This window comes from Urocitellus parryii, chromosome 5 (assembly GCF_045843805.1).
Source record: "Urocitellus parryii isolate mUroPar1 chromosome 5, mUroPar1.hap1, whole genome shotgun sequence".
In the NCBI taxonomy this organism is placed as follows: Eukaryota; Metazoa; Chordata; class Mammalia; order Rodentia; family Sciuridae; genus Urocitellus; species Urocitellus parryii.
Genome location: NC_135535.1, coordinates 194,659,589 through 194,680,753, shown reverse-complemented (window position 1 = coordinate 194,680,753; position 21,165 = coordinate 194,659,589). Strand labels below are relative to the sequence as shown.

General features: G+C 36.4%; 1 protein-coding gene across 7 annotated transcripts in view; it reads right to left on the bottom strand.

Moving 5' to 3' along the window:
- Vti1a (vesicle transport through interaction with t-SNAREs 1A) overlaps positions 1 to 21,141 on the bottom strand; it is a 343,349-nt gene extending 322,208 nt beyond the window's left edge. For 4 of the 7 annotated variants that reach the window (XM_026389086.2, XM_026389087.2, XM_026389088.2 and 1 more), the window contains exons 1-3: positions 20,717 to 20,892; positions 9,792 to 9,850; positions 5,816 to 5,926 (exon numbers count right to left, since the gene is read on the bottom strand). In XM_026389086.2, coding sequence (XP_026244871.1) covers positions 5,816 to 5,926; positions 9,792 to 9,850; positions 20,717 to 20,810 — 264 coding nt within the window. In that variant the 5' untranslated portion in view covers positions 20,811 to 20,892. Of the gene's footprint in view, positions 1 to 5,815; positions 5,927 to 9,791; positions 9,851 to 20,716 lie in introns of all 7 variants that reach the window. The other 3 variants (XM_026389083.2, XM_026389084.2, XM_077799032.1) reach the window with 1 other exon arrangement.
- Between the last annotated feature and the right edge of the window lie 24 nt (positions 21,142 to 21,165).

The following is a 21,165-nucleotide window of genomic DNA, read 5'->3' as shown; positions in this document are numbered from 1 at the left end:
ACAATAACAAAAATCCCCACTACCCTGAACTTTCATTTCTAGCTATGGTAACTGATAGAAGACTAACCCTTAAACTTCAAACAGCAGACAATAAAAAGGGACAAAATGGATGAAGCAGTTGTTTCAAAAGACAACAATAAATCATGTACAATGCAAGAAGAGAAGAGAAATACATGAATGAGCCCCACAGTGACCATGGCTCTCAGACTGGAGGTACTTTTGGGATAGCAACAAATCCCTGAACATAGGAGACAGACACTGGTGTTTTGTACTGCTGAGGTGGATGAAATTCAGCAGGATTATGGTGAGAAGGGAATCATACAGAGAAAGAGCTCCAGAAATCTACACCACAGCCCCCTCAAGTATTTGGCTGAAAATGAATTTGCACATGCAGTGGGTAAGACCTTGTGAGGTCTCACAGAAAACAGGTGTTGGGGGGATATGGATTAAATGGAGACTGCCTAGGGCAGGGAGACAAAATTCTAACTAAGAGGAGAGAGCTCTCTCTGAACACTCCAGTGATTCAAATGGAGCCCAAGAGAGAATGCACCTTAAAAGTAGAGCTACCCTAGACATGCCCTAACAAAACTTAACAGTAAGTTCTGAACAGATCAACCTGATCCACCAGTATATTATATAACCACTTGGATGAAGCCCAACATTCTCTGAATCAGGCATTGTCAATAGGGGCAGAACTATGCCCAAGAAGGCAGTTTCCGTCAGCTTTACTTCTCTGTGACTGAAGGACCCGAAAACAACCTAGAGGAAAAAGAGTTCATTTTGGCTCATGGTTCCAGAGGTTTACTCCATGGTTGGCTGAGTCCATTGCTCTGGTCCCAGGGTGAAGATTATCATGGCACAGCGGGTGGTGAAGGAGCACTGCTCTGTTCATGGCAGCTAAAAAGCAGAAAAAGGAAAAGGGGCTATGGGGAACGTACCTGCTAGGGCACACCTGCAGTGACCACTTCCTCCTGCCATGCCCCACATGCCTACAGTTACCACCCAGTCAGTCCATTCAAACTAAAATGAGCTGATTAGGTTAACAGCTGTCAGAATCCAAACACTTCATCTCTGAATACACTAACACAGGAAGTTTAGTGTATACCTTATATCCATAACAAAGGCAAAAACTGGTTCTTCAGAGGATAAAAAAATCTTAGCTATCACAAAGTTGTGTGGTACTCCAAAGGGCCACTGTACATGAATAGATGCACAGACATAAAGTATATGTGTGGTGCCAAATTTCCTCAGGAGAAGAGAGGAATGTAGCTCAGATTCAACCACAACACAACAACTACACGCGCACGTACATATACACGAAATAACAAAAACGTGTCTTAAAAGGTAACTTACAGGGCAATAATGAAAACAAGGTTGAAAAACACTACTTTTTTAATATTTAATTTTTAGTTGTAGTTGGACACAATATCTTTATTTTATTTATTTCTTTTTATGTGGTGCTGAGGTTTGAATCCAGGACCTCGCACATGCTAGGAAACAGAAGTAGGAAAGATTACTAGGATCAATCATGCTGAGAACAACAAAGGCTTCCAGTCGGGGCAATGAATGTGGGAGATATTTAAGGGGAAGTACTGCTAATTCTCAGTGACCAATTAGATGTTCAATATTATGGATAGGGAAAAATTCGAGGTAACTCTGAAGGCCTGCGTACAGAAACTGGATGTATTGCTTGAGGGACCCTGGAGTTGAGGTGCAAAATACACAGTAATAAGTATGAATCTGGAGCTGTGGGGAGCCTGGGCTAGAGGTGTAGGTTAGCATAGATGCAGTTAGTGACGCCAGGGAGTGGAGGACGGCATGCGGGAAAGAGAGTAGAGTGAGTGGAGATGGCTGAAGGGACCACCTCTGCTGTTCTTTCTTGGAATTCAGTTTTTCTAAGTACAGTTATATCACTACAAGCAAGTTATCAAATATTTTTAAGAAGATATTCTCCATTCCTTTTAAAAAAAACACTCAAATAAAAAATAAGAATCAAGACAAGGGAATTATGTAAAGATTTCCTACACTCTATTCAAATGTCTCATAATATGGGATGGTAAAATGAAGAAAGTTGTAAAATAGAAGTCAGAGGATGACTCACTGATCCATGTGCTGAGACTGTACCTATAGTCCCAGCTTCTCTGGAGGCTGGAGAGGATTGCTTGAGCCCAGCCTGGGCAACATAGCAAGACCTCATCTCCCCACCCCCAACCCCACCCTCCAAAAGGACCAGTTGCTTCTCAAAGTCCTCCAGTGGCTTCTCATCAATCTAGAGCACAGGCCAGGACTTTCCCATGGTCTACCTCCTTCTACAACCACTTCACCCCTCACTTCAGTCACAAAAAACACCCTAACAAAAATAGCCACCATCACCTGCTGGTCATTCTTTATCCTTTACTCTCTTTATTTTTCTTTATAGCATTTATCACCATCTGCAGTTATAATATAATATGAATGTGCTTATTTGTTTATTGTTTTCCCCACTGGATTTTCTGCCACTAGAATTTAAATTCCATTAGAACAAGTACTTAATCTTGCCCACCACTGTCTTCCAGAACTTATGACAGTGGCTCATACATTGTAGGACTGGAAAAAGTTGTGTTGAAGGAAATCTATATTCAGTCTCAACCTCTTGGATCTATCATGTGTTAATGAGGATAACAATCCATCTGCTCTTTCTACCCTTCAGACCATGGAATGAAATACTACATGCTGAAGTACTTTACAAATTGCAAAGCACTGTGCAACAGAAGTGGTAATGAGGGAGAGATGTTTTCTGACACAGCAGAAAGCTGTGATACCCCCCCCCACACACAAATATTTAATGACAGTCTAGAGAAGAAATTTTAACTTCATTGTTGTTGGTTCCATTTTTCTTTATTAAAGAAAATATAGCTAAGAAAGAAATACTAATCCAAGAATGCAATTTCCAAATATCTAAAATAAAGTAAAGGGCTATAAAGGAATCTATTTGGTATTAAGCTCTATGGGAAACAAAATAGATTGAACATTGAGTTAGATGACATAATAATACACAAAAATAATTTAACCTTTGAAAAAAAAATTAAGAATAAAGATGATAACTAAACTATTATTCTGGGCTGAACACATATCTTCCTCATATATCTGTGTCAAAATCTTAATCCTCAGGACTGAGAGTGACTGTATTTGGAGACAGGGTCAGTCATCAAAGAATTAACTAAGTTAAAATGTGTGGGTCTTAACTCAAAATTACTTGTGTCCTTACAAAACTAGAACACAAACATACATGAGTAGACGATTGTCTGAAGACCAGCAAGAAGTCATCTATAAACCAAGGAGAGAGGCTACAGGTGGAACTACTGTAGCCAACAACACCCCAACCTTGGACTTTTGAGAACAATCTTCAAGCTTCTCAGACTGTACTTCATTATGGTAGCTCTAGCAAGCTAACACACTTCGTTTTTCTAGAATCCAGAAGGAACATTTTTGGAAAAGCATGCCATAAGAATGAGATAAGCAAATGAAAATAATCCTTATAAATGTTTTATATTACTTTCATCACTTATATTAAATGTTAACTTTAGTTAGAATTTTATAAGTAGAAATTTAAGGTGTCAAGTTCCTAAATAAATCCAATCTCCCCACTATATCTCATATTCTTGCTGAGAGACACCAACTTTTCAGAAAGCACTTGGAAAAGGTTTTATTTACTACAGAGCACAGAAGCTAAGAATTTACATTTCTTTTCTGAATTCAGGAACATCACGGATTCTAATTTTCAAAACAATCAATAGGAGCCCAGTTTAACAGGCACTTACTTGTATTGGAGCGAGTGCTATGGTTTAGATCTCAGATGTCCCCCAAAGACTTTCATGCTAAAAACTTGGATGCCAGTCTATGGCACTACTGGGAAGTGGTGGAACCTCTAGCAAGTCGGAGGAAGGAAGGAAGAAAGTTAGGTCACAGTGGGGCAGGCTTGCCCTTGAAGAGAATATTGAGATACTAGCCCCTTCCTATTTATTTCTTTGTTTTCTGGCTGCCATGAGGTAAATATCTTTGCTCCACCACATATTTCTTGCCATGACGCTCTGCTTTGCCACAGGCCCCCCCAAAATCAAGCCAATCAATTGTGGACTGAAACCTCTGAAATTATAAGCCAAAATAATTTTTTCTGGTAAGTTGATTATATCAGATATTTCATTATAGCCACAGAAAGCTGACTAACACAGGGACTAAGGCAGTCCATTGAAACTTCTCAGGAAATATTCATTAAATATCCATGAAATAAACATACAAAAAAGTACAAATCACCCTATTTCCAGACTTGTAGAGAAATTCCATTAGAACAAGTACTTAATCTTGCCATTGGCATTGTAGTGGAAAGATTTATTGCACTTTAGAGGGAAAGATCCTTATAAATTCTTGACTTTCCTTATGAATTTGTACCCCAGATCAAATCAGATTCACACCTAATTTATGTATCAACACATAACTTTTGTCATTCACTGGTGAGGCTCAGATATTTTCTCACCTGCATTTTTTTAACATGACTGATATGAAATTTATTAACTGAAATTCTAATTTCCTATGTCAGCCTATAAAAGAACATTTAGTTATCATTCACAGTGTTTTACAAATATTTTTATGTGTGTCTTTAAAAATTATTTTTAATTGTGGTAAAATATGTAATATAAAATTTACCATCTTCTCCATTTTCAAGGGTACAGTTCAAGAGTGTTAAATACATCCAACTGTTGTAGTTGCTCAACTGAACGTTTCATCTTGCAAAACTGAAACTCTATACCATAAAACAACTTGTGTCCCTAGTGATCACCATTCTACTTTCTCTTTCTATGAACTTGGCTACTTTAGATACCTCAACAAATGGATGTTTGCAGTATTTGTCTTTTTTGTGACTGGCTTACTTCACTTAGCATAATGTCCCAAGATTCATCCACATTGTAGCATGTATCAGAATTTCCCTCTTTTGGAAGACTGAATAATATTCCATTGTCTGAAGAAACATGTTTATCCATTCATCAATCATCAGACGCACAGCTTGCTTCCACCTTTTTGCTGTTGTGAAAATGCTGCTATGACATGAGTGTGCAAATTTTTCTTTGAGATTCTGCTTTCCATTCTTTTGGAAACATAACCAGAAGTGTGATTTGCATATCTGTGTCTTTTCTACTCTATTTATTCACAACTCCAACATTGTCTTTAAATTTATATTCTTAAATTTGCTATAATATGGGTAGAGTTCAAAGCCAGAAATAGAGGAAGAGAAAGACAGATGTTCTCGTGGGGCAACCAATATAAAGGATCACTTATTTAAATTATTAATTTAAAGTAATTCACTTTACCTTTTGCAGGGAGGGACATAATATAATCTTTTAAGTCTCTAATGAATCTACGGAGATTATGTCAGGAAAAAAACACATAAAGGAACATGCATTCAAAAATAGGGGTAACTCTCAGGAGACTTGGTGCTCTGAAGTCCATCCCTGGCACTGCATCTAAAAGGCTAGAGACTGGGTTTTGAGTTCTAATAAATACTATATACCAATAAATACTATCCAAACTCAAAGAACCACATGATTAGGATTTATTTGTGAGTCATGAATCCAGCACACCTGGAGTCCCATCATTAGCTATCTCCACTGCCATTTTAGCTCTCTAATTCATACATGAAAGCTGCTCCTTGCCTTTTGCACAAGTCCCTGGAGATGATGACTTAACATTGATTAAGGCAGAGGGAGGAAAAAATAAAAAAAATAAGTGAAAATTCAGTTTAAAAACCAGTAAGCATGACAAAAGATGGGATTTAACTCACAAAATCTGTTTCAAGTTTTCCCATTTCTTGCTTGTAGCTTCTCATTCTGTTGCTGTACATTCCTCGACTTTGTGGTGGTATCTCTCGGACTTCCAAATCCATCTGTTCAAGCTAGAATGTAGAGAGAAAAGCCTGATTTAAAACATATGCTTATTCTTTATTTGACCAAACACTTGGAGCTGAAAGGATTTCATTCCAAATCCTCATTTTAAAGTTGAGGAACTCAGCCCACGGGTGCTGACTGCCTATGATCAAATAACACTGGAACTATTTTTGTGCTTAATTTTCATTTAGTTCAACAAGCAGTTACTCAGTACTTGCCAAATAACAGAGTGCCAAGCTGCTTGCTTTGTCAAGAATTTCCTTTAAAACATGTGCATTAATCCAAACATTCTCAATAATTTGATTTTAATATCCTTGGGGTAGCCTCTTCATTCAGTCCAACCTGGTCTGGTCTTCAGACTATAAATCTCCAGAAGGATGGAAAGATAAACCAAATCATTATTTCCTGAAACATCAGTCCAGCCTTAGTCACTGGGTATCATTTCCTCTGGAAAGTCTTTTCTGATTAGGAAAATCACATACCAGCCTCATGCCTCATACTTTACAGCCACATGGACAAGAGGTTAAATGGATATAGTGATATACTAGATTACACAGCACTCGCTGAAATCACAGCAGGGCACTTTATAACATCATATAACACTTTGAATATAACACATAAAAGTTTAATGGGTGGCAATAAAGAAATACCATGATGGTTTAGAACATGGGCTCTGTAGTGAAATTCTTGTGTTCACATTGTAGGCGTCACTACTTACTAGTCTTAGAAACATTTTTAAAAAAAGGATTTTTAACATCTTTTTGCTTATTTTTCAATTTCTTAAAACAACCTCTCTTTTCTAGGGGTCTGTGAAGATTAAATGAAGTAATTCCTATAATAGTTTAAGAACAGAGTCTCTTACTTTATAACTAGATTAATGTTAACTATAGTAATGATGATTACTGACGATGAAGAAATAGAGCAGAGGTAGCTTACTTGTACTTGGCATTAAAAAATAAAAATCAACAATAACAAATTGGCCCAAGCCATTCCTGGTAAATTTACATGCAAAAAATGCTGCAACATATTTTGCTTTTAAAATCATTCTAATGTTATTTCCACAAATAATATAAGTTTGTCACTGAGCTACAAAAACTCTAATTGTCCAGAGTTAAAGATGGAATAACTATACTAGAATATAGATAAGCCCACAAATCATATTTCCATTAGTAAACTTCAATTTTTATTAGAGAAAAGAAAATATTAATTAATCTTGATTTAAACAGTAATCATTTAAATTATTGACATGTTCCAACTTAATTGTGAAGTATCAACAAATTAAATCATACTTGGCAAGGCAATTATTTAAAGCACTTCTCTGAAGTCATCCTTAAGTGCTTAGTTCTGAAAAGGTGAATAAGATCATAGAAACAATTGCAAAAGTACACATACATCAAATATCTGAGAATTAGGCACATTTTCCTTTAAGATATTTTACAAGGACATTTAAGATGAAGTTCAAAGTGGGTAAGGGGAAAAAAAAGGAAATACACAACAAACACTTAAAGTGAAACCAGGAATAAGTGTAATGTGCATTTCCCCTATGTTGTCACAACATTTCATGTGGCCAATGCACAGTGTTCAACATGAGAGTTAAAAGATATGCAGTGTCTAAGATACTAACACAAAGCAATTGTTCAGCAGAAACAATTCTAACAGTCAGATAGAAAACAAGTGTTCTTTTTTTTTTAATCACTGTCCTCATCTACAGGACAGTATATAATATCACCAACAATGTCTTTAACAATGATGTCATCAGAACTAAATTAACAGTTTTCTGATCATTTTAAACAAACCAGAAATACATATCTTAGACAAAAGTCTCTATTATTACTATAATAATAATAAGTAAATAATTAACTTTTATTTAGTTAGTAATAACTAAAGCCAGCTTATGCTTTCTATACCTCTGTGGTAAAACCTTGGTCATCAGAAGACCAGCTTTCCATCATTAGATAAACAGAATGTCTCCAGGGTAAAGGCTGTAAACCAAAACACCAATCTTTTTTTTTTTTAATGCATTTTATGTTTTTAATATCTTTATTTTTATTTATTTATTTTTATGTAGTGTAGAGGATTGAACCCAGGGCCTCATATGTGTGAGGCAAGTGCTCTACCACTGAGCTACAACCCCAGCCCCAAAACACCAATCTTGTTGGCAAAAAACCTGCTACTGAGAACTCAACAACAGTATAAGAAATCAATGCAAGATCCAAAGAATTTATCAGTTGTCAATTCATAATTATCTTACCAATCAGAAAGAAAACATGTCCTGATTCCTTGCTCTGGCATATAAAAAGCTAGTCTCTTTGTATGAAAGCTGTCAATCATGACAGAAGCAATTGAATATAAAAAGAAACTAAAGTAAGGAGAAAAATATTAAAAGAACACTTTCAAAAGATAGGCAAAAGGTAAAGCTGCCCTTATAGAGGCAGTAACATCAGCCTATGGAGACAGAGAGAGCAGCCAGCAGAGTCTAGAAGTAGACTATGGGACAAGGAACGCATCCAATATTCTGACAGCTCAAAGAACCACTGACAGAGAAGATGGAACAGCAACTCTGCAGGTCCATGCCTTAGTACTCAAAGACACAGAAGAAATATCTACTGTGCCACTGGGAACAACTGCTTACTCCTTAGAACCTCCCAAGGCTGCAGCCTCTCATGTATGGTCCTGTTAAAGAATACTTCTATGTCAAATAGCATGGAAGATGCTCCAATCTGTGGCTAATCTTTGAAGTACCTTCTTAGAAATTCATAATGTCCTTAAGCTTACCTAAAGGTCCAAGAAAGCTCTGTGGAAAAGCAACACCTTTATCTAACACACTCATTTGGAACCACAATGCATAGAAACAAATTGAATCATACTTGCAATACTTGGCATTTAAAGCCCCAAATTGGGAAATAATACTTTTTACCTCTTTTTTTTTTCCTCCCTAACTTATGGATTTATTTCCATGAAGAAGCAGTCAATGAACCAGATCTTAGGTTTAACATATCTAGATTCAAATCTTTACCATTTAACAAGGTGTTGGGTCTCAAACAAGTTACTTAAGCCTCAGTCCCAATCTACAAAAGATGGTAAGAAAAGTATTGATAATCTCTTATGTTCCAATTTAGCTTGCTGGATGTGTCAAAAATGAAAGGTTCTGACCAGGGCTATCTTTCAATAGTCTGTTCATAGGAAATAACCTTGAAGGAGGAAATAATGTGTTTTCTCTAGGACAGAAAGCAGGTGTAAGCAGGTATGCTTCCTGGCTGCTATAGAGTGGCTTGTTTCCCAGGCTCTGAGTTCCTGTCCTGTACAGTATTTTATTTTGCTTGTGTAAGAAAATATCTATGCTTACCTGCATCAATCCTGTGGGAACTGGAACTCAGAGAACTGATTGAACCAGGTTGAAACTCTGGCAGCCATTTTCACTATGAGTGATAAAAGTCTTTTGTCTCTGACTTAAAAGTCTCATGTCTTGTATAAGCTGACAAGTTCACTCAGGTTAAAAGTATGGGAACATCTCAGACCCTTCATCGTTTTTGACAAATAGTTCTTGTGTCACATGTTTTTTGAGAAAATTAAATATTATAAAGCAAGACGTACACTTATGCCAGTGTCTGGTACCTAGTATGCCTTGATCAAGGATTAACAATTTATAGCTCTTATGAAAAATATGAAGGAATAAACACTAGAGGTTGACACTTAACAGATCATGTTCATTAAAAAGAATAAAATCTTAAGAAGCTATTAAATTCCCTTAAATTTAAAAACTGACAAATTGTGAATTAAAAACACTGATCAGTAACATTTCACACTTCCACAATGCATAAATGAAGCTAGAGGAAGATCGGTTTCCAGGACTCTGTGTCAGTCTCTACATACCAGTTCTTTGGCCTCTTCAAGCTGTTTTTCCACGTTTGCAACCATTTGTTTCTTCTCATCTAAAAAAAAAAAAAAAAAAAACAACAACAACAACAACAAAAAATCAACACATCAACAACAAGGAATTATTAAGGATCAAATACATTTAATATTTTGGAAACTTCTATTTTATATATATCCTTTTCCTTTCTGATCAGATTAGAGAGTATAGGCAAATGAGCATAGCATTCTTCAATAGGTTAGAAACTACATTAAGCCATTGACTCTGGGTTTTCTGAAAATACATAATCTTACAGCTACCTAATTGTTAAAGAGAAGCCATACTTTTTTTTTTTCCTTTTTTGGTACTGGGGATTGAACCAGGGGAGGGGGGCTTTACTGCTGAGCCACATCCCCAGCCCTTTTTAAATTTTGAGACAGGGTCTTGCTAAATTGCTGAGGCTGGTGTGGAACTTGCAATCCTCTTGCCTCAGCTTCCAGAGTGGCTGAGATTACAGACATGTACCACCATACCCAGTGAGATGCCATACATTTTTTAAAAATATTTTTTAGTTGTAAATGGACACAATATCTTTTTATTTATTTATCTATTTATCTATCTATCTATCTATCTATTTATTTATTTATTTATTATGGTGCCGAGGATCAAACCCAGGGCCTCACATGTGCGAGGCAAGCACTCTACCACTGAGCTACAACCCTAGCCCAACATAACATACGTTTTTAAGGAAAACTGAAAATTATTCTGTTCTTTAGAATAGGCTATGTCAACAACAGGAGATTTAGTGGGGGCCTGAGGAATTTACAAAGTTATAAATTTAACACATTGGGAATAACTGATTTATTAATATACTTTAAAAGTCACTTAGCAAAACACTTCCTAAAATGGGCAAGATTTTAGAATTCTTTAAATATTATACTTTCAGTAACATAAGATAGGGCATATTGGTCTGGAGATGTAGCTCAGGGGTAAAGTGTTTGCCTAGCAAGGCCCTGGGTTCAATTTACACACACACACACACACACACACACACACACACGCACACACAGTTAAGAACAGGGCATAATGGAAGAAATATTTGAAATCTGGGCTACTGATTCTAAATCCAAAGCTTACTCGATGGTTGTGGGATCCTAGACAGGAGATACACACACACACACACACACACACACACACACACACACATATATATATATATATATATATATACACTCAGCCTTGTACTCTCTAAAATGGAGATTTTAAAAAAATCCACTGGATTATTTTTAGTTCCAATAAGTTTGATGCAAATGAAATTATTTCTAAATTGTGAAGTGCTAAGTCAGTATGTGGTTTATTTAAATCTGACCACTAATTATGACCTAACCATGAGTGCCTTCTCTGAGAGAGATGTGGCCTGGCAGATAATTTCAGAAAACCTTCCCATAACCTATTCTAAAATCCATTAGCCCATTTGTTCATAGACTCTGCTAATCAGGCTTATTGAACATTTATGGTTTTCTGCCTAGCACCTTTCTCTTCCCAGGCAACAGCCCCACTCTTCTGAGACCCCCACCTCTACCGAGCAAATGAATGAAAAATACTGTCTCCTTATATAATCCTGTGTTCTGTGGCAAATTAAAGACATCTCATCTTAGCTGGACTATCTTAGTATCTCAATCCCCTGGTCACACTTGTCTGTTGGGCAGGCATATGATCCCAGGAAACCATCAAGTTTCTAGAGCAAGAGGAAAGTCTTTTCTTCTGTCTTAGCAGTGAGAACATCAACTAGAAGCTGTTGGCATCCATTGGTCTATCTCCAAGAAGAAAGTGAATATGCACTGACTGGGAATGAAGGCAGCATTTAGAAAGAAACAAAGCTGACAGATAGATAGGTATAGTTAGTTCCTGGTGCTGAATACTTGACTTAACCAAAATTTGTTTTCTTGTGCCAACAAATTTCTATTTAAAATTGTGTTCATGTCACTGGGAGTGGTGGCACATACCTATAATCTCCAGGAGCTCAGGAGACTGGCAGGAGGATTGCAAGTTCAAAGCCAGTCTCAGCAACCAAGCAAGGCCCTAAGCAACTTAGTGAGATCCTGTCTCTTAAAATAAAAAACAGGTGGGATCTGGGGATGTGGCTGAGTGATTAAGTGCCCTTGGGTTCAATCTCTGGTACCAAATAAATAAATATGTCTATTTAATGAGACTAATTCAACTAACTCGAAAAGTCACGAGGCCTGAAAAAGGTACAATGCCTACTAGTTGACTAGTCCTTTCAGAAAAGTCAACCCTACATGGGACAGCTTTAGTAGAAATTATCATTTTACTAAAATCATAATTAGATTTTGCTAATCCCAAACCCTTCCTTTTGTTAATCCCAAACTGTGGGTATTAGAGTAGCTGTCACATAAGGTATTTTATGTATACTATAAATTTCTCCTTAAGAAAAACATAAATTTGGAATTAGAATTCAACTTGATTTTTTCTCTCCTTGAGAAAAGATAAATCTATTTATGACTAGATTACAATTTTAATATAAGTCTAAAATTTATCTGCTTCTGGCCCCTCTAATCCCTCTAACATCTGTATGCAGTTATAGAATAGTATTGTATTTATATGAGAGAATAGAATACAAAATAAGACAAGGCAATCTTGAATCAAGAGTGAAATTATATATTTACATAGCAGAAGGAACATCTTGTTTTAAGATAAATATTGTTCCCAATTGTTAAGTTGTTGGGAATGCACATATCATGAACTTTCAGGACCAATATACAGCACATCAGTTTTTCTCATTAACAAAATGAATCAAAAGAACTTCCCTCGACCTTCACATCTCTTTGCTGCTAACACTTCTCCCCATCATCCACAGCCCATATTTCTGAAAGCAAAGGTAGACGGTTCCCTTCCTCATCTCCCCCTCCACTCCCTATAATATGGCTCCCACCCTCTTTGTTCCATTGAAATGACTCTCACTGGGATTCATAACCTTTCTCTTATGCAAATTAATAGACATTCTTGGTCCTATTTTTGTTTAATCTTGTGGCTCCTGACACTCTGCTACTCCCATTCTGTAACTTTCTCCTTTCATAATACCTTCCATAACACCTAATTTTGTGATTCTCCTAAATGCTAACTTCTGCCTCAGAGTTCTCTGCTTGGCTTCCTCTGTTTGAGCTGATCTTTTCAACTGTCAGTATTCCTTGGAGTTCAGTCCTTGCTTATCTTCCCTTATAGTGATCATTTGCATCCCTGGGAATTTCATAAATCTTAAAATGATCATATTATTTATTTATGATCCTAAATTTTTACCTTTAACCTTGAATATGTATAGAACTGTTTTAATCCCAATGCTCATGTCCATCTCCTGTGTGACCGCCTAGCAAACTACTATTCAAAAACCATCAGAAATCACCAAGTCTCTGAAGCTTTTCTTAACTCAACAAGAGTTAATCACTATTTTTTTAAAACATAAAACAACTATAACTTTTACATAATCCTAACAATTAATTTCTCACAATAACAGGTCTGATTAGCCTTTAGGCTTAGGGGCTCTGAGAAGACAGGAGCCATATCAATCACCTTTATTGTCCTGAAATCTAGTCATGAGCCTGGCATATATAATCAGTTCTCAAAATAAATAAATAAAAGATGGTAAATTGAATAAATAAATGCAGGACAGTGCAAGCATTTACAAAAGAAGCTATGCCACCAACAGCCCTGGTTCTCTATCTCCATGTATACCCCCCTTCACCCTTAATCTTCCTAAAAATGTGGCTTTGATTGGATCACTCAAGCCTGTAGTCAAGGCCCTTCACAATTCAGATCCAAGCAACCTTTCCAACTTTATTTCTAACCACAGGCTTTCTAGGATGTAATTATATAATAACTATTCATTACTGCCTAAACAAACCTCATTTTTTTCCTTCTTGAAATGTTTGTTAACTTTGGTCAAATGCAACAAAACTGGTTTGTCTAACATAAACCAATGGGGGATGATTTATTAGAATAATATGTAATGATTCACCTCCATATCTAGTACCAGAGTCCATGGTAGAGGCTCACTAAATGCTTACTGAAGAAGGAATCAGTCTTTGCAGTTAGCAACATAATTATTGCTCACAGAGAATTTAAGCAAAAGAAAAACTGTATCAGTGAGGACTGGAAAATCTTCCCAATTAAAATAGCAAGTTTTCCTTTCTGAAAGAAGTAGTTAAATTGGGATGGGGCCAGAGTAACTCAATTAGATCATTTTTTTAATATAACCACTTCATCATGGTACTGTCAGAAATAATGATGGAACTGAGATCATATTTGATTGCTCTCTGTAGTGCTCACCATATTTTTTTACAAAGAGGATAATTTAAAGGGTGAATATTTGGAGGGAAAGCATGTGGAAGAGAGGAAATGAGAGATGGGCTGAATTAGATGACTGTGGAAACATCTAGCAATACTCAGCATCTATAACTTCCTAGCAGTATTCACATGGAACTCCCAAGACAGTTTCATTCTGCCTACCCCAGGCTATATCTCCTTTACAAATGGTACGTTCCTAGAAGTTAGACTCTTTTTTTGTAAGTAACAGTTACTGTTAAGGTGCATGTTCAACATTATCACAGTCATTCTCATGCATTAAGCAAATTCAGAGAGATTAAATAATTTCTCCAAAGTCAAACAGCTAATAAATGGAAGAGTTGGAATTCCAACAGGGTCTGTTTTTCTAAACCAAACTTTTAACCTCTATATGTATTATATAAACTATACTAAATAAACAAACTCCCTCCCCTTTTCATTTTCTTTCTTTCATTTATTCATTTATTTATTTAGCATATAGGCTTGACGAGTTCTGAAGTACACTCAAGTTTTAGCATAGTATGATCTTTTCTAACGCACTCAATATTTATTAACAAAGTCCTTAGTGATGAGAAAAAACACACAAATCTTGGCATAGTATATGACTCTCATTGTTTACAGGAGTGCTTACTCAGTATTGAATTTTCCCAATGAAGCACAATGAAAGTGTCAGGGCTTATTTGAATTCAGTTACTGGTACCTGTCTTCGTGCAAAGTGGTTATTTTAAAATAACACTGGCAGCAGATATTATGTACTGAGAAATGTGGAGTGAGTCTATTATGAGAGAGACTTTCATATTAGGGATTGTAAAAATGTATATATTACTAATGCTACACCATGTAACATGGCACATAGTGGTTCACATTAAAACAAAGCCATTCAGAAGCCATTCTAGAATGATCCATTTGGTACTGGCTTTGAGTGTAAGACTCTAGTATAAACTCATGTTTAACTCACTATCTATACACACATATACAAATATTTACAGGCAGATTTATATATATATATGGGTTAGTATATACATATGAATTTCTTTGCTCTCTCAGCTGAGAATCCCTTAAAGCAATGAACACACCGGGTAGCAACAAACACACCTAGTGTCCAGATCTTGGTTTCTCATTCTATTCTTCAATAAAAGAAAACAGGCCTCCTTGGAGAGAATCTGAATCTAGGACTGAGAAAGGCCATCTACTGGAGTACCTCACTACCTCAGAATAAGAAGGTGCTAAAAACGAACTCTAAATGGCAAGGGTATGTCAAAAGAACACAAGCCAACTAAAAAGTTCCAGTGATCAAAGATGGAAGAATTTGGGAAATCCAGTAAATAAATTAAAACTGAAAAAATTATATATATATATATATATATATATATATATATATATATATATCTCCCTGAAGTATAACACAACCTATAAAATAAATATCTATGATTCTATAGTGACATAAATGACTGAATAAGGAAATTAACGGAGATGAGAAAACCTCTTTCATATAGAACTCCAAATAATTGAAGTATATACTCAGTATTCAAGGGTATAGGACATATAACTCTACTTCCTAGGTATAAGCTTTGAATGTAATTTCCTTCCACACAGTATGAAAACTAGGGTAGGAGAAACCTGAAAAACACTCTCTTGGGCAGGTGATCAAAGTTAACATGAGTAGTGATAAGTCATGTTGAGAACACACTATTAAAACAGTGGGATGAAAATAATGCTTTACCTCTATGGTCTTCCTCTTCCAAACCCCAAACCCTAGTCTAAGAATGAGGGGGGAAATGGGCAAACCCCATTTGGGGAACATTCTACAAAATGTCTTACTAGTACTCCTCTATACTGTAAAGTTATTGAGAAACTGTCATAGCCAAAAAAAAAAAAAAAGCCTAAGAAACTATGGCTACTAAATGTTTTGTGGTATCCTGGATTGGCTTTTGGAATGATAAAAAAAAAAAAAAAACCTAACAAGATCTGAATAAAGTATAGACTTTTATTAATAACAAATCGATATGGGGTTATTAGTGGTAACAAATTTGTATCAAATTAAGGTTTTAATAATAGGGGAAACTAATCATGGAGTATATGAGGAGTCTCTGTATTTGTGATTTTTCTATAACTTTCAAACTGCTCTAAAAACAAAAAGTTTAGGGCTGGGGGCGGTTGTAGCTCAGAGGTAAAGCATGTGTTTAATATGTTCAATCCCCAACTCTGCATATTTAGTTAATTTTTTAAACAATAAAGCCATTAGGTGGACTAAATTGTTGGAGGATAGGTAATTCCCCTGTGATTAGAGGGGGTGGAGGGAGAGAGAGAGAATGAGAAAACAGAAAGAGATCCAGAAATACATACACACATATTTATTTATGTGCACAAATACATACACAAATATTTATTTATATATGTGTATATATTATTCTAAAATGAATAAAAACCCGTAAATGCTTCACTGTTTAAAAAGTAAGATGTAACCAGGCCATCAGTAACATCCACAGGCTGTTTCCCTGCATACTGAACTGAAAAAGTTGGACTTTGCCCATTAACTCATGAAACTGTGAGGTAGCTAGTTTCCTGACCAGGGGCAAACTATGGTCACAGTGAGTTTCTGAATCAGGACTGGAGCCATCCCTTCACCTAACTCCCTGGAGGAACAAACATGTGATAGAAATCATTATATGCAATTTTAAACTTTCTAGTAGGTACAATTTAAAAAATAAAAATAAATAATTTAAAACTAATAAAATGCTATTAGTTTAATAACATATTTTAGTTATAATAGTATTTAACCCAATATATCCAAATTATTTCCCCCTTTTAAATGTGTTCTAATTAGTTATACATGACTGTAGAATGCATTTCCAAATATTATCATTTTAATTTAGCTACATTTCAAATACTCAATAGCTACATGTAGACACTATAGCTCTAGAGCCACATATATTTTAAGCAAACCACACTATTCATTAACAAAAACATACTCCTCTAAATTCTCTCCCTACATCCATCTTGCAACAGAGACCATCATGTAACAGGGTTAGAGCTACATTCATACATGGTTATTTAGATGGTCTCCTAAATGTTCCAGAGCTTGAAAAAGCTAACCCATCAGATCTGAGCATTTCCTTCTAGAAGATACGTGTCTTTCCCATTACTTTGACTTCTCTCACTTGATTCCCTCCTTGATATTCTGAGTTTGAAATCTAATTTTTCAATTTCATATCCAAAAGCCCCTGATCACTCACTTCCCTTCAAATGTAAGTCTTCATCAAGAGAAATAAACTTCACTCTAGGTTAGGCACAGAAAGGAAGCGAGAATTGAGGTACAAAATTCCTTTAAGCATACAAAATTAGGGCTAGTGTTGTGGCAGTGGCAGTGGCAGAGTGCTTGCCTTGCATGTGTGAGGCACTGGGTTCAATTCTCAGCACTGCATATAAATAAAAAATAAATAAATAAGATCCTTCAACAACTAAAAAGAATTTTTTAAAAGTACAAAATGACAAATTCTGAAAAGCTGGGTTCTGTCCAATCCTACTTGCTGTTGTTTTTAGCAGAAGCAGCGGTAATATCACTTCTCTACAGGGTTAGTTTATCACATACTTTCTCTATGCAAGAATGGTGCTAGTGTGTTACATGCTTTATTATTTAATTTGATTTGTAAAACATTATGTGGTTTAACTATAACCCTTCTCCTCCCATTCTGTAGACAGAACAGGCAGGCATATAGCAGTCAAACAATTTATCCATGATTGCACATCTACTAAGTAGCAGAACTGGACTTCTAAACAGACCTGATATAAGTAGTCAGTCTCAACCACTTTGGCTTAATACTTTCTTGTTACATTTCTGACCACAGCCACAAAGTGATAAAATTTACAGAAGACCAATCGGATGGAGAAGTAAGCAAGTAATTGCAAAATAAAACTTACAAGATCTGTCAAGAAACCTGGTTGATGTACCTGGGATAAGTAGTTTCCCCTTAGGAATTTGCTCCCACTTCAAAGGAAAAGAACTTCACAATAAACTATTAGTTGTGGTTTCTGCACATCAATCTTCCTGAAATTTCCTCTGAACAGTAATGATTAAAAATCAATTTTCAAATACAATGTCTTAAGAATAATAAGGGACTCACCCATATCAACAGTCCAATTACTAAATTAGTTAAGATTCAAACACTTAAGTCTAAGAGCAAACTTCTTTTATTGTTAAAAAAAATTACAAAGTAATAAAATTTCTTTTAAATTTAAGTTTTTAAATGTTCAGTTTTTTCTATTCTCTTTTTGGAAGTAACACTAATACATTGTACATCCACAGCAGACAATAAACTTCATTTCAATAGATCCTACCCACTCTTCTTCAGTTTAAATAAATTATTATATTGGAGAATGAACTACTTTGGCTTAAATGTCTGATTCAATTTTTAATCTTCTTAACTCAAATGAATATAGTTTATCTCTTCTGGGTCAATTTTAGCTGAGCACCACAATCATTAATAATGGGGGGGGGTTGAATATAATCATTTTTAATCATTTTGGGTTTTCCATTGTTATACACATTAATTTCTGTTAGTCCATAAGATGCATCAGAAACTCATAACTATATAGAAATACTTTTAATCTTTTTATATTTATCAATTAGTTTATAAAAAGAGCAAACATAAATCATTATTAAGAGAGACACTACTGCATCCTAAACTTATTTAGTTATTCAAATAAATAAGCATTTTTCCAGTGCCTGCTATATAATCTCCTTTCAATTGAAATGTAGCTGCTGTGTTTGGGCCTTACATTATACTACAGTTAAGGAGTAGTGTGGCTTTAAGTACTTAATTCATATGTTTCCTTCTATGTGGTAAGATTGTTACATTAGAATAAAATGGACAAGGAAAACTCAATAGTAACAAAATCTGTTTCCTTGAAAACAGTTTTTACAACTTTGCACCCATGGATGACTGCTACTTTGTAAAACAGTTTCACAGTAACAAAGCTATTAGCCCAAAGAAATGTTTCTATTGCTAAAACCATTACAATAAAAAATGAGCAAAAACCCAACTGGAACCACAAGTCCTGATATTCTGAGGCTCTGGGACTCAATTCAAAGAAAGTAGTCTCCAACAACAATGACAACAAAATTTAAGATGATCTTGGGCAGTGGAGAAAAGTAGAACTGAAGAGAAGAGACGAGGTGATGTATCGTGAAGTGATGAGGCATCAGCCACTTTCTCCACAAAAATCTCTGAGGCAGCAGAGCTCGGTGGTATATGCTACCTTGGTTTTTTCCTCTTGTTCCCTTACTTGAACTCATAAACCTCCTTAAGACACCATTCACTTCCTGCAGAACTAACTGGGACTTCAGGAGATGAGTGGGGTGTAAATTCAGAGATCCTGGCTTCAAGCAAATATCCCTATTAACAGAAAATAGGTGGGGGAGAAGAAAAACAGGGAAATAAAGGTAGAAAATTATTTATAAACACAAAGTTTTCTGGGAAACAGGTAACGGGAAAGAGGAGTGACAACTTAGGTCCAGGAGAAATTATTACTGTCATTAAAGATTTGACTGACAAGGTCTAAAAGTGAAGTTGCCCCCACTCTTCAGATTAGTGAGTATCCTCTTTTCTATACTGTATACCCCAGAAGGGGTCAAGTCCCGCAGCCCAATGACAAAACTAAGCCAAAAAGTAAAAATCTTATCTGTAACTAACTACTCAAATTAAATCTGTACTTAGAGAAAGAGATATCCTAAAACAGTATCTCACACCATAAGTCACAAAATATATTATAGTCATCTACTCATTCACATAAACATTTGCTAAGCCCTTAGTAAACCCATGCGAAGGAAATCAGACACAGCTCCCATCTTCACATAGTTGACAATCTAGCAACCAAACAAAATCAAAAACAATTCCAGATGGGAGATGTAGAATTTTAAAAGTGAGAGAAATTATCCTCACTTTTACAAGAAATGAGGATAGAGGTATGAAAATGCTAACAATAATAGCAGCTAACACACCAAGAAATGGCTTTACATGTATTATATCATTTAATCTCTGCAACAACCCTATGAAAGAGACAATTCTCTGCATTTTACCAAGAAGGAAAGTTGTGAGAAGTTAAGAAACTTACCCAAGAGACAAGTGGCAGAGTTGGGATATGAACTCAGGCATACTGGCTCTGAACTCTACTCTGCCACATATTATAATAACGTTAGTATTCCTAATACCACAACGCTGCTGTATATTACAGAACCATGATCTTGGTACTTTCGGTAATTCTCTTTGAATACTCACATCTTCATATTACAAAAAAAAAAAAAAAAAAAAAACTCAGAGAAACATTTCCAAGGGTACACAAGTTACAAGGCGTTGGAGTAGGAATTTGAATTCAGATGGTTCAGATTCCGAAGGTTTTTTTCAGCCACCCTTCAACTCAGTTTGGAGTCTACCCTCAACCAAGTCAAGCCCCGTGCCCCACTGGGGCCGCCAGCACTGCCCACTCCAGGCTCGTGCCTGCGGGACACTCGCCGAGGCGGCGTTCCACCGCCCCCAGCCGCCCAGCTCTCCAAGCCGCCCCCGCCCGACTGGGGCAGGGTTCTCACCAGGCGGGAGTCGGGGGACCCTCGAAATCTTGCTGGTGATCTCTGCAGTGAGCACCGCGAAGTCCTGCTCATAGCCTTCGAAATCGGATGACATGGCAGCTCCGGAGTGATGGACCTGGGCCGGAGCCTAGGACCAGTCGGGGGGCCGCGGCTTAAGGACCCCTGGAGGCACCCACGAAAGCAAAGCGGAGAACCGGGGACAGCTCCCAACCCAGCTGCTTCCTGGTTGTTCTTCGCAATCTCTGTCCTCCGGAAATTGGGCTGCGTGCGCGTTTTATAGTCCGGTCGGGCTTCCAGATTAAGAAATTCGCCAAGAACATACGTCCCAAATAATGTACCCACAAAAGCACACAAAAACATGCGTGTTCTAAAGAATCACTGAAAGCATTTCCCCTCCCTGTACGTTCTGGGAAACGGTTCCGGCTCCCAAGCTGCTGGTCAAGAGGCCT